General features: G+C 41.7%; 1 protein-coding gene across 1 annotated transcript in view; it reads right to left on the bottom strand.

Annotated features, from left to right (window-relative positions):
• LOC126175638 (potassium voltage-gated channel subfamily KQT member 4) overlaps nt 1-14,377 on the bottom strand; it is a 992,116-nt gene that overhangs the window by 329,627 nt on the left and 648,112 nt on the right. Inside the window, exon 6 of the mRNA XM_049922528.1 lies at nt 6,866-6,976. Coding sequence (XP_049778485.1) covers nt 6,866-6,976 — 111 coding nt within the window. The remainder of the gene's footprint in view (nt 1-6,865; nt 6,977-14,377) is intronic.

The raw sequence follows: 14,377 nt of genomic DNA, 5'->3' as shown, positions 1-14,377 counted from the left end.
TTCAGTCTGACGTGGAGAGGGGGACGGGCGGGAAATGAGATAATTCCAGAAAACATATTTTGGCGTAACGTCCTGCATGCAGCGTGATGAGGAGCAAAGTTGCACAGAATTATTGTTTGTGTTTGGTCCCCGTAATGTGTATGGTAAGATGTGCACTTCATTTCACGATGTTCGAGAGAAATGGGTTGTTTCGGCAAAAGGCTTTCAATATGTTTTCCTTTTCTATTCAAGGTCACCGATGTGAGACAAATATTACACGTAGCGAATACCCATTATACATGTAATGCTGATTACAAAGTAAGATTAACGTCTCGTCGACGTCGTCCTTAAGACAGCGTGGTAGCTCTCTGCTGGACAACAGTATTTTAAGAGAAAACTGGGTGCGTCGCTATTCGTCTGAAGTAACTTTTGGAGTAACTACGGTAACCGTTATTCATAATGACTGGCAGGAGTACAGAAGCAGTGTCTTGACTATGCTGCTACCTCACCCTGATACATCACTGAGATTGAATTAGGAGAGAGTTTTAGATCTTGGTACAGTTTATAGACTTTTTCTTCTAGCCAGCTCTGTGAGAGAAGTTCAATATATTTTGTAATTCTAGTTTTAAATCATGGCTTTCATTTTTATGTACTGCAGTCTTTTTCTGAAATTACATAAATTACACTGGGAAATTAAGTATTACAAATGTGAAAACATGTTATAACGTACTACATGATCATGTAGCTAGAAACAAGTGTTCGACTGAATTTGAAAGGGTAGCAATCGAGAAAATCTTGTCACTACTATATTTAATAGCCCATCTGTTATATTATTACTCTACTGCACACCAAAAATCAGTAAGTGAAATCAAATTTAGAACAATCATTATCAAAACTCAGTTGCAAGTTATATACAGTTTCAAACACAACCTCTCGCAAACTATCACAAATTTCTATTTTGATGACGGGTAAAACTGTTTAGACACTAAAAATACTCAGTTCATTTGCAAGTACCATATGTTGTATGGTATAAGACCTCCTTTTCCAGGATACAAGATGGAGCATATCCGACGAAGTATGGCTTAACTGCCCACATTTTATACAAATACGTTTAAAAAAATATAGCACTAGCTATTACCTGCAGCTGGGCTCGCATCTCATCAAAATGAAATGAAATGTGCGTATGGTTTTATTGGGCAGGGGACCCCGTTAGGGATCTTCGGTCGCTTGGTGCAAGTCTCTTTACCTGACGCCACTTCGGCGATTTGCGCGTTGATAATGATAAAATAAAGACAACACGTATATCCATACCGAATGGAGAGAACCCGACCCGGCTTGGAATCGAACCCGAGACTCCATGATTAAGAGTCAGCAACGCTAATCAAAAATAATGCTATTGGCCCTTAAATAAAATATGGACCTTCTAAAATCATCAAATATCGTTAAACTGATGAAGACGGATACTAAATAATTTGTAGTTCCGTGCAGCGCAAACGTCATAACATTTATACGTGTATTAATCCCAGCTGCCCTCACATTTCTGCCAATTAACCACGGCCGCGCTCGCGTATCTTGATCAAAAACAGCCTCACTAAAAGCCTCCCGCGTTCTTCATGTAAAAACACGACGTCTCTCTGTCATACATATTTAAATTTATTCTTGTTCTGAGTCATCAAACATATCAGAAGCTATAAGAAACGCATGACGCTTGGCAGCAAATAATGCAACAGGCTTGTAACTGATATTAGTACAGAATTATGGATTAAACGCGATGAGAATTGTATGAGTTTTGTTTTCATTACGTTGACTCGTATTTTATAAAACACATCAAACAGTAAAGACATATTCACAAACGTGATCAATTTCAAAAGTCAAAGGGAGTAGTTATTGTTGCATGTTTCGTGTTATATTCTTCAGATCAATAAATACCTCGTACTACAAATTTTCTAAAGTAGTCTATGTTCTTCCTCAGCGTTCTAGCTATCTCCACACAAAATTTAACCAAAATCGGTTCAGCGGTTTAGTCGTGAAAGCTTAACAGACAGTTTTCGCATTTATAATATTAGTGTGGATTTTACTCATCATAAAATTCTGTACCCGAAAAATTAACAATATATTCCAAATGCCTTTAATATATTCTAGAGTACTTAAATTAGTAGAAAGCTTGATATTTAGAAACGCTGTGCAAAACACAACTTCATGTCTAATAACAACAAAAAGTATAAAATGGCGGAAACTGTTAATGGCTGACTCTAGTTTGCATTCGTTTCGTGTGATTCTAAAATGAGTCAGCAGACTGAAGTACCGTTCAGAAAACATCCTGTGTTCATAGGTACACTATTCTCTAGGTAAACACTCTTCCCCAATAGAGAGCGTGGTATTCTTTGATACGTACCAATAACCGCAGATACAAAGAAACAATTCGGATGACTCCCAAGAGCAGAGGATAAGACAAAGAGTGGATAGATTATGGCGATCGGTGGCTGGCAAAAGGTACGAGAAAAATGACGTGACACGTCGGATATCATATCGACACTGTTACGGTTTATCTGTGTAAATTGACTTTTACGTAAGGGCATTGTAATGGACTTTCAACTCTTACCCAGGAATGTGACTGTCGTTACAACAAATATAGTGATATAATAAGTGGTCGCCGCTATCTGGAAGAAGCCTTTAAGACCAGCTGTTTCTGAGTCGCAGTATGCTTGTATGGTATTAAACGTGACGTCTGCCTCTCTTCCGTGGTTTTGTTTGGTTACAAATTGGCCGTGTAAGTTTCATGTAGCGTAAGAATTTTTTTACTGCTGACATTTATCTGAACGAAAGTTTATCAAAATTTCGTCAATGATAATTTACATCTGCTGCAAGCATTTCAAATAGTGAACGTCGTTGTATAGCAAATTCCAAGTGATTTACACACCTATGAGGTATAACGTACATTGATGTCAAAGACTGACAGCCTTATTAGCGAAAACGGCTGCTTCACAGCGCTTCATTCGGAGCTAATACAATATGACCTAATATACTGAAAACCGATTAGAAAGAAAGAAATATTAGTGGAATGAAAAACAAACTGCTGAAATTTGACATGGTCGTAATGGAGCACACAATCTGTTCTGGAAAATACCTTTCTACTTATATGCACAATTACGTTGATCGGGTTGCATGTACATACAACATTTTACCGGTTCCGACTTTCGGAGTCATCGTCAGAACTGAAAACTCAGTAAATACGGAATACAAAGTTACTAATAGATATAAAAAATTGAAAAGTGCCAAATAAATATCTTGTAACAAAATCTGTATCTCGTTACAAAATTAGCACCATAAAAACAATTTGAATAAAAAACGGTTTGTTTACGTATCACTCTTTAAAAAAATCCAGTATCTACCATTTGAAGAACTGTACTTGACATAGAAAATGTATAGCTTTCTATGTAGCTGATAAGAGCTAACGTAACCCCGCAACAGTACTGAACGTTGCCATCCTGTAGTGTGAGTCACGTCAAAAGATAGCCAAGTTTTAAATGTTTCTGGGCAGTTCGCTCCATTACAAGCCGACAAGCAACTAGATTTAGTCTGTTTTAGAGCACAACGTTGCCGTAGTTCTATGACGATACAATTGATTTATAGGTTTGATGAAGGGAGGATCCACATTTTTTATAAAATTTTTGCATGCTATACATAACTTCTTTGAATGTATGCTTATGTGGCTTCCAGATGGTTCATTTTTAATCTAACAGACAACCAAAGTAATACAAGTGATATATTACAGATGTCTCATTTTCTCAGTCACAATGAAATGGGATGTGTACTATTATATTCACTTGTGATATTTCTAATGTACCACGGCACACGATACGTATGCCAAGAGGAACATGCGTTGAGGGGTGACAGCATTGGTGATTCTGAAAAGTGATCATTTGCGCATTTATTAACCGTTATACAATGACAGCTCTTTGAAAATCACGGGAGTCAGTCGCACGTCCATCATCAGTAGCAATCACATGTGAAAACAACCAAAGCGACATTGGGCTGCTGAATTTACCAACCATTTCAATGCGCATTTCACTTGCGCATGGTGGGGCGACGAATTCTGCAAGTGTACATATTGTTTACCTTACATATCACTACTACAATGAAGCGCCAAAGAGAATGGTACAGGTATGCATATTCAAATACAGAGCTATGTAAACAGGCAGAATACGGCGCTGTGGTCGGAAACGCCTATAAAACACAACAAGTGTCTGGCACAGTTGTTAGATCGGTTACTGCTGCTACAAACGCAGGTTATCAAGATTTAAGTGATTCTGAACTTGGTGTTATAGTCGGCGCACGAGTAATGGTACACAGCATCTCCGAGCTAGCGATGAAGAGGCGATTTTCCCCTGCGACCAAATCACGAGTGTACCGTGAATGTCAGGAATCCGGTAAAACATCGATTCCCCGACATCGCTGCAGCCTGAAAAGCTTCCTGCAAGAATAGGACCAATGACGATTGAAAAGAATCGTTCAACGTGACAGAAGTGTAACCCTTCCGCAAATTGCTACAGATTTCAGTGCTAGGCCATCAACAAGTGTCAGCTTGCGAACCATTCAACGAAACATCATCGATATGGGTTTTCGGAGCCGAATGGCCACTGGTTTATTCTTGATGACTGCACGACTCAAAGCTTTATCCCTTGTCTATGCTGGTAAACATGGACGTGTACGGATTGGAGACAACCACGTTAATTCATGGAACCTGCATGTCAGCAGGGGACTGTTCAAGCTGGTGGAGGCCCTGTAATGGCGTGGGCATGTGCAGTGGTATTGATATGAGACCCCTGAGACGTCTAGATACGACTCTGACAGGTGACACGTATGTAAGCACGCTCTCTGATCATCTGCGTCCATTCATGTTCATTGTGCATTCCAACGGACTTGGGCAATTACAGCAGAACACTGCGACACCCCACACGTCAAGAATTACTACAGAGTGGCTCTAGGAACACTCTTCTGAGTTTAAACACTCCTGCCGGCCACCAAACTTCACAGACATAAACATTATTGAGCATATCCGAGATGGCTTACAACGAGCTGTTCAGAAGAGATCTCCACCTCCTCATACTCTTACGGATTTATGGACTCTTACAGGATTCATGGTGTCAATTCCCTCCAGTACTACTTCAGACAATAGTCGAGTCCATACCACGTCGCGTTGCAGCTCTTCTGCGTGCTCACGGGGCCCTACACGATATTAGACAGATGTTCCAGTTTCTTTGGCTCTTCAGTGTACACTGTTTGAACTAGTTTACTATAGTGTTGTTATGTGCACAGTCATAGCAGTACGGGTCAGTGTAGTGAAAACGTCGCAGGTCTTCACATATGCGGAGTCTGGAAGCATGATCTTTATCTAAGAATTCTGCAATGAGAATTCCAGAGCTTCTGATCGCGAATACAAACGACGATTTACTAATTTCAGTGTTCTGGATATCAGGGAGTATAGCAGCATGCTTGACAGTTTGCGTTAGCTTAGTACGCTTCCCAGCGTTGTATCTTAACTTCCCGTCCAACAAGATCTTAGTGAAGTTGAGAACGTTCTTGAAATGGCAGAACGCAGCCCATCTACCAGCCCTAGGAGAACTACTGCACCAATTGATATTCCAAAAACACGAGTGATGCGCACAGTACGTGAGGAGGGTCTGCATCTGTATCATCGACAGAGTTTTCATCTTCTGCATGTGGGAGAAAATGACAAACGAAAGGAATTCTGTCAAAGGATCATTGCCAATGGACGCTGTATTTCACGTATTCTACTCACTGACGAGCCAACATGTACCTGCAAAAGGTGTCAATAACACGCGCAACTCTCACGTGTGGGCAGACGAAAATATGCCCGCTACTGTGGAAAATTTTCACCAACGTTTCTCAGTGAACGCTGGTGTGGCATCATTTATGACAACTCATCGGTTCAGTTAACCATCTTAATAACCATCTTAATGGAGTACGATATCTTGATTTCGTTTAAAATGTGTTACCAGAATACCTGGAGGATATTCCTTTGGCAACACGACGTCATATACACTTCCAGCAAGATGGAGCTCCTGCACATTCGGTCCAGTGACACAGTACCTCACTGAAACCTATCCCGGAACGTTGGATCAGTAACCGCGGAGTCATTTCTCGGTCACTAAGGTCACCCGATCTTACTCCATTAGAATACTGTTTGTATAGCTGGCCTAAGAGTGATGTTTACAAGCATGGGGTGGCAGAAAGGAGGAATTCTCGCTGGTATTTTACACGTGTATGCTCGAGTAAAGGACCGCATGAATGAGCTCAGACTATCAGCCCTGCAGCTGTCTTCAACTGCTGCTAAAGGCATTGTAATTGACTGTGAACCTTCTGAATGTGAGGAAATGTAGAGAATTAAACAAAACATGAGATCAAACTGTTTCATTTACTGTCACCTGCTTTTGTCATGTTCCCCACAGTTTTCATTAGTTTCCTCGTAAACTTAAAAGAAAAGACATTTCTCCATATGACGTTTCTTGTTCAGAATCACTAATACTATCGCTCCTCAAAAGTAGCTGCCTTCCCTCCTGACTCACTTTGTATATTACCAGTCATAATCAGCATTTATCACGTTCAAAAACTTCAATTTTTGTTGTCCGCAGAAACATCATGTGAGGAATGGCAGAATGAACGGTGTCTCCTCCAATTTTTGCCACCACGCGTAGACAGACCTCACCCCGCACGCTCCCATTCCTTTCCCTGCTACTATCTGTCTATGCGCAAAGCACCTTCCCATGTGATGCGCACTATGGTAACGTCTCTAAAGTAATACAAATGTAGTACAGCTTCATTCCACAGCGACGGATACTGCAGTCGTCCAGCGGGTACTTACGGCAGGCAGTGCGAAGAAGGATATGCCGAGGAGGGCGCAGAAGGAGGCGATGACCTTGCCCTGCCACGTGATGGGCACAGCATCGCCGTATCCCACGGTGCACAGCGTGATCTGAAACACATGACTCATCGTCAGCCGTCAAGACAACAGACGCCGTTACATTGCTTCAGTGTTGTGTTCCGTCTAGGAAACTGTATTCATTTTCAAATGACGTCATTATATGTAAATTGTTGGTGGAGGGGGAGATATGAAAGGAAACGGGACGGACTATAGATGCCAGCTCCATCGGCAATCAGCGGCGACGAGAGAACATGTGGATTCCTTGCCCATCGAGGCGAATCAATTATATGATTGCATTGTGTCTGTTCTTTCGGACATATAATTGTACCGCCTCGATGGGCAACGAATCCACCACCTTCACAGTGGACGCACATTTACGTCCGACTTCGTGAGGGAATCTCAAAGTAGGGAGCATTGAGGACACGGAGGTGACAGCGGATAGCTGACGCTAGATGGGAATGTGGGTCGACAGAGAGGTGTGCCCACATAGTCCGCACAATTATGATCAACACCGCGTGCGGGTGGCGCACTGGTTAAAGCAACTGCCTAGTGGTTGGTTGGTTGTTTCGGGGAAGTAGACCAGACAGCGAGGTCATCGGTCTCATCGGATTAGGGAAGGACGGGGAAGGAAGTCGGCCGTGCCCTTTGAAAGGAACCATCCCGGCATTTGCCTGGAGCGATTTAGGGAAATCACGGAAAACCTAAATCAGGATGGCCGGACGCGGGATTGAACCGTCGTCCTCCCGAATGCGAGTCCAGTGTCTAACCACTGCGCCACCTCGCTCGGTGAAACTGCCTAGTGCGCGGGAGATCCTGGATTCGAGTCCGACTCCGACTCACATTTTAACTCGTCGCCGCTGATTTCGCATGAAGTCCCGCTGTAGCTGACATCAAAAGTCATTTTCCTTTCTTCTCCCTCCACCTCACGTAATATGTATCACAGACGCGGATTCCGCGGGGCATCTGTTTTTTTCGGACATATCCGGAAGAACAGACAGAACATATTCGTACAATCTCATTTGATATTCGAATGCCAACTGTAACGATTAGCCTTATTTGCATTCCGAGCGTAATTGCTAGTGCAGTTCTACACACTACCGCAATACTCGTTGAAATCTTGGCAATTGTAAATGCAGCACAGGCATTAAACCGAGAACAGAATGGCGAAATAGGCATTCTCTGATACCCACCTGGTCACCATTTCCTTCTTCTTTCGTACGATTGTAATACATAATTGAAGAATGCACATATAAATAATGCTGCTCTAGTACGATGCTATTACAAAGCATTTTCTAGAAACAGACGTTCAAAGTTTCAGAGTCCTGTTGAACAAAACAGGAGAGCGCCAGACGCCGTGCAGCGTTATTACAACGACCGGCGAAGTCGACAGACTAGAAGTCTGCAAGTACTGTGTTCATTTTTCTCCGATCTTCACCCAAAAAGTTGCATCGCTGCAAAGAATCATGTTTCTTGGTAAATGAATAATAATGATAACCATAGTGATCTGCCACTTTAAGAGGTTGCCTTAAAACCGCTGTTAGACGGTTGGCCCTCTCTCATGGTATGCATGGACTAGTAAAACTTTGAACCTCCAATTTTCGAAAAAGCCTGAGAAGCCATCGTATTAGAGCTGGCATTGTTACAGATAAGTATGTTGCCCACTACAATAATGCGAAAGATGTGCACAACTGATGACTCGGGTGAATGGTTCCTTTGCGCAAAAAGCAGGACTATTTGCAATAGTATGGAAATCCTTTTTAGAAGAATGTACATGAAGTACTTTATCCGGAGCGATGCAGAGATTTAAAACAAGAGAGGAGAAGATAGCAAGGAGTACGAGGCTTTCAAAATGTGGACGTAGCAGGGAGGGGAAGAAATGCAGTTTGTAGATAGAGTGACGAAGAGATGATTACTAGAGTAGGAGGAAAATCGCAATTGCTGGTTATAACTGAGAGCAGAAAGAAAGTGTATGTGACGTGCACCAAGAAATAATCAAGGAGCTTTAAAACCCGTTTAGAAGCTTACTTACGTGAAAAAGAGAAGGCACGGGAGAAAGAGGACTTCAACGATCTCATTAGTGAATGTAAGTACAACAAACTGAAGGTGCAACCAATTGTTCACAAAGAAGAAGAGACGAAAAGTAGCTGTTCATTGAGCAGAAAAGTAATCACGATTAAATGTTAGCAAAATGATAAGAACACTGTACATCGTTCTCTGATCTACTCCTTTCAAAAGATTTTGCTGGCCACTTTTCTCACCATCTGGCACGTTAATTATATTTTGATACTGATAGTACCCATGCATTATTTTTGCAAACCTTCCTACCATGACTATTCCGCGAAATCAACAGCCACATCATACTGCGATTACCTGTAGACGTAAATTTAAGATTCAAATGAATCCTGAAAATAAAGTGAGTATCCTCGTGTCAGTGAGTTGCAATGAGACAGACAGAGCATTCACTGGGACATCTGATTCAAGTAAAACGAACAACTGATTTTGTATAAGAAGAATTGACGTTATGTCCTCTTGCCTTTGAATCTCAAGTCCTCCCGTCTGTTGTTCGTTGTTTGTTCAATCACCACAAATGTCACAAGGTAGATTCAGATCGACATACGAAGCCTACATTGCATTGCGCAGTCACCTGGCTACATTTACATCTACATCTACAGACATGCTCCGCAATCCACCATACGGTGCATGGCGGAGGGTACCTCGTACCACAACTAGCATCTTCTCTCCCTTTTCCACTCCCAAAGAGAACGAGGGAAAAATGACTGACTATATGCCTCTGTACGAGCCCTAATCTCTCTTATCTTATCTTTGTGGTCTTTCCGCGAAATGTAAGTTGGTGGCAGTAAAATTGTACAGCAGTCAGCCTCAAATGCTGGTTCTCTAAATTTCCTCAGTAGCGATTCACGAAAAGAACGCCTCCTTTCCTCTAGAGACTCCCACCCGAGTTCCTGAAGCATTTCCGTAACACTCGCGTAATGATCAAACCTAACAGTAACATAGCAGCCCGCCTCTGAATTGTTTCTATGTCCTCCCACTTCAGGAGAGCTGCAAAAAGACCTGAGAGGAGCAGCTGGAGTCACGGTTTCCCATTAGACTTCGAGGAACTGGTTACGAGGAATGGCGCTACAGCTCAAATGCCCTCTGTGAGTGTTGTTGCATCCTCGGTGGACAGCAATATTGATACGGTGTCTGCTTTAGGAACAGATACTCTAAGCATGTCGACTTGCTGCCGACAGTACACTTTCCACGCACCAGGATTGTGACAGGTGCAAGAAATCGGTGCAACCAGTCTGTTTAGTTTCCTAGGTACCTTGCCTATCAAACCGCTCCCGTTTATGAAGCGCATTAGTTCGCGCCATAGCCGTTTGTCAATAGTGACCCTACGTGTGTGTTTGGACATAGCATGCGATGTTACTGAACTGTTTGCGCTAGCTCTCGACAACCTTGGCATTGTCACGCTTTCCTTTGTAAGCTCAGCATCCTGACTTGCTTGCGACGTCGTAGCGGTTTCCTGTCTAGTTCGCTGCGCACAATGTTTATGTACAACTGCACAGGTAATAACGTAGTCCACCTTCTGTTTGCCTGAACCATCACCTATGGGTTACTTTACCATTGGAAACCGTGTTATTTGCAGTATAATCAGAATTTATCTCTGATATCACGTGATGGGGTTGTACGTGGAGATGTAGAGGTAAGCAGCACTTGCCAAAAGATGTACAGCTACTCGAGAGACTCTGGCAAGATTCTGTATTGGCGTGGGAGTGTCTTAGTTCGTGATCGCGTTACCAATCTGGAAAATATGAAACTTATCCTGCTGAAGGATATGAACGGTGCTGCATACGACGCGATTTTCAATTCCGTCTCATGCGCTATAAGGCCGGGATTAATAACCTGGGATGTCTTGTGAAGACTGGACATTCAAGAGACAGAAGAAGGTGCGATGGGTCTCAATTTCAAATCAATGGATACTGGAAATGCTTGGCAAACGTATTGCTTGGCGTCCTGTAAAACCACGCCGCGTGTTAGACCTCTCACGGACTCTCAGTGAAGGTCGGGAACGCTTACTCTGGTGACATCTGTAGAGAGTTCACGCTTCGCACATGTCAGAGCTGACATTCGCCCAGGGTGCCTCGCGCGATACGGAAACTAGAATTATGATGAAAAGCCGGCACAAATGGCTGCCTGGACTAGTGTTTCCGCTTTATTCTTGAGAGTGAACGTACTGGTTTCTGCTGAAAAAATTAACAGGCACTAGTACCTAACACTCTCTCATACAGTACACAAATTCTTTGAAGAGCGCACAACTCTAGCAGAACCAGCTATCGCTCTTTAATAATTCTGGAACGAAAGATTTAGATAATTATTAATACTCTGATGTAAAACCAGTGTTAAATGCATTTACAATGTACGCATTCTTCCATTACAATTGACCGTTTATTTTTTTACGGATCCATAATGGTTGCATATTGCGTAACAGTGAAATATACAGTAGTGGAAATCAGTATAAAAGTACGGCTCCACGAAAGTAATACTACCGTGTCTGAAGCACACGTGTATCAAATTTACTATGAAAGCAGTAGATAAATATAAGACATAAACAATCATGACGGAATTACGAAGTTTATTTCATAATACGAGTAAAAGAGTTAGGAATTTGCATTTCCTGGATTTAAATTGCGTGCGGATTTAGCCGCTGCAGTCTGGAACCGCGAGACCGCTACGGTAGCAGGTTGAATCCTGCCTCGGGCATGGATGTGCGTGATGTCCTTAGGTTAGTTAGGTTTAAATAGTTCTAAGTTCTATGGGACTAATGACCTCAGAAGTTGAATCCCATAGTGCTCAGAGCCATTTGAACCATTTTTTTGATTTAAATTGGTATAAAGGTACTCACTATCCTGTTCTGTTATTGCACTATTAGTACTTCGTCCGGCCTCCGTTCCTCCTAATTATCTCAAAAATTCTCTTCGACATTGATTTTGTTAGGGTTTGTAGTTCTTGCAGTGAAATTGTCGTCCCTTCTTATCGTAAATCTCTTTCCAGCTCATATACGACCTCGACCTGCCTTCCATTGCGATAAACACGCCTTGCAAGTATTCCCCGAAGGTATTTCACGGGGTTCAAATTCGGGCTGCGTGCAGGCCAAGACAAGACACCGATATCTTTTATCTTACAATCATTTTTTGGTTCTAGCAGAATCATCCATGGGTACATTATCTTGTTGAAACATTAGACTTTAGTCCCCCAGTTCTGTTTTTAGCATCTAAGTGAACATGTTAGAGTTCATTCTACCGTTCAGCCAAGCAATGCGTGTTTTACCTTTAACGTAGAAGGCAGCCCAAGTCATAAGACCTCCACCCCCAATATTTATCCTCATTGTTACCTGCTGCTCTGTTCTCAGATTATGCCAATAATACTGAAATCCATCCTGCCCATCTAAATTAAAATTCTTCTCATCACTGAAGATCACATTATCTCATTCTGTAGTTCATGACATGTTTTGCAGAAAACTCCAGTCTAAACTGTTTATTTTTGGGTGTTAAGGAGAGTTCCTTCAGTCGTTTCTTGAATGCAAGATGTCTGTCATGTGACAAAATTTGTCGTACATGTCTGGCAGTTACTGGCAACTGTAAATCAGCAACAAGCTGAGAATAATAATGATTTGTGGTCCCTGCTTTGCGCAAAGGTAACCGTTTCTATGCCACAGATAATTTCCTACTTTGCCCATATTTCCCATTATGTCCATATCGTGCTCCAAATGTAACGAAATTATCAATCACTGTATTTGAACAGTTCATCTTCTTCGAAATTTGACGATTACAGAGTTCAAATGGCTCTGAGCACTATGGGACTCAATTGCCGTGGTCATAAGTCCCCTAGAACTTAGAACTACTTAAACCTAACTAACCTAAGGACAGCACACAACACCCAGCCATCACGAGGCAGAGAAAATCCCTGACCCAGCCGGGAATCGAACCCGGGAACCCGGGTGTGGGGATTACAGAGTCCCATTTCCTTGTACGTACCGATTATTGATTTTTCACCACATGGTAACAGTTTTCTGCGTAGCATTGTCACAATGGTGGTTTATGTACACAACAGCCACTGTCACTAATGGTGTCTGTTTTCTGTCTGCAGTAAAGGAACGTACGCACACACGAACACCACACGGAACAGACTTCCTTTATACCGTGTTCCACCCTGTACCACCTGACTCGTTGATGTCTCGTTATATACTGTACTACTGACATCAAATTAGGTTCCATTTGACTACATTTATCGGCATACTGGATTTCGTACTATTGCATATACATTTGGCACCACTGTTCCAACTGACAACTTTAATTTTTCTGCAAATATCCATGCATTTATACTGATTTCTACTACTGTATACTTGTACGTTATATGAATAAGAGTCTGTCTTCTGTATTTCGGTTTATAAAATTATAATTTCCGATACATGTTTCAGAGCGGCAGCTCCATCATAAGAGTCTACAAAATTCCCGATATGATGACAAAAGCCCCAAATGGATCTTGGAAAGCCTGGTGATGGCGCTTATGTTCCAAAATATGTATCGTGAACAAAAATCTAAAAAACGGAATTTCGAAGGAGTTTTATTCAGAGAATGTATAGACCATTTATTCATTGCGACAAGTGTTCAACATAATGTCGACAAGAAGGGTGTTCGAATATGCTATAAAGAAAGGTTCAAATGTAAAATAGTTGCTAAAAAGCTTGAAGATTAATAAGGTCAATCTTTTAACAATATCGTGGACTTGCCGTCTTTTGATGCTAGAATAAAATATAGAGCCTACATTATTTAGTGAATGTCATTGTCTGCTACAAACTCAAATAAGAAAGTTTTCTTGTTTCAGGGTGCATTAACTTGATTGAAATGTAGCAGCTACAGGTTCCAAGGAACGGGAAATACAGTTTATGACAGATCACGGCATCTTCTCTGTGAAATCCAGTTACTACCTCAAGTTCACAGGCCAAGTTAGACAATATACATGAAATTTTCATTCAAAGTTAATACCATTAATCAGATTCGCCTATGCATGTTCCAGTACAACAAATGGCAACATTAAGATAGTTTCAGTGTGAAGTATCGTGAAGGCAGTCCCTAGTGCATCACGAGAAGTAAAGATTATACATGTTCTGTCTATGACACTAATGTACAGAAAGTTTCGTTTACACAATGCGATGTAACAATATGAATCACATGAAAACCGCCAATATTATTTTTTTGGGCATAATTGGCAGAAAACGTTTCGATGAAACGCTCACAAAGCTTAAAGTAAGTTTTCCAGCTCCTACGAAATGCCTAACTCCCGCAGAAAAGAATTCACTTAGAAATCTGTACATCCACCTCTGCACCTTGTCGCATGCCTTATCCCCTGAGAGAAAATTCCTTCTTCTTTCAGAGGTCCAAACACATG

This window comes from Schistocerca cancellata, chromosome 3 (genome assembly GCF_023864275.1).
Source record: "Schistocerca cancellata isolate TAMUIC-IGC-003103 chromosome 3, iqSchCanc2.1, whole genome shotgun sequence".
Lineage (NCBI taxonomy): Eukaryota > Metazoa > Arthropoda > Insecta > Orthoptera > Acrididae > Schistocerca > Schistocerca cancellata.
Note: the sequence above shows the minus strand (reverse complement) of the source record. Positions and strands in the feature narration are given on the sequence as shown.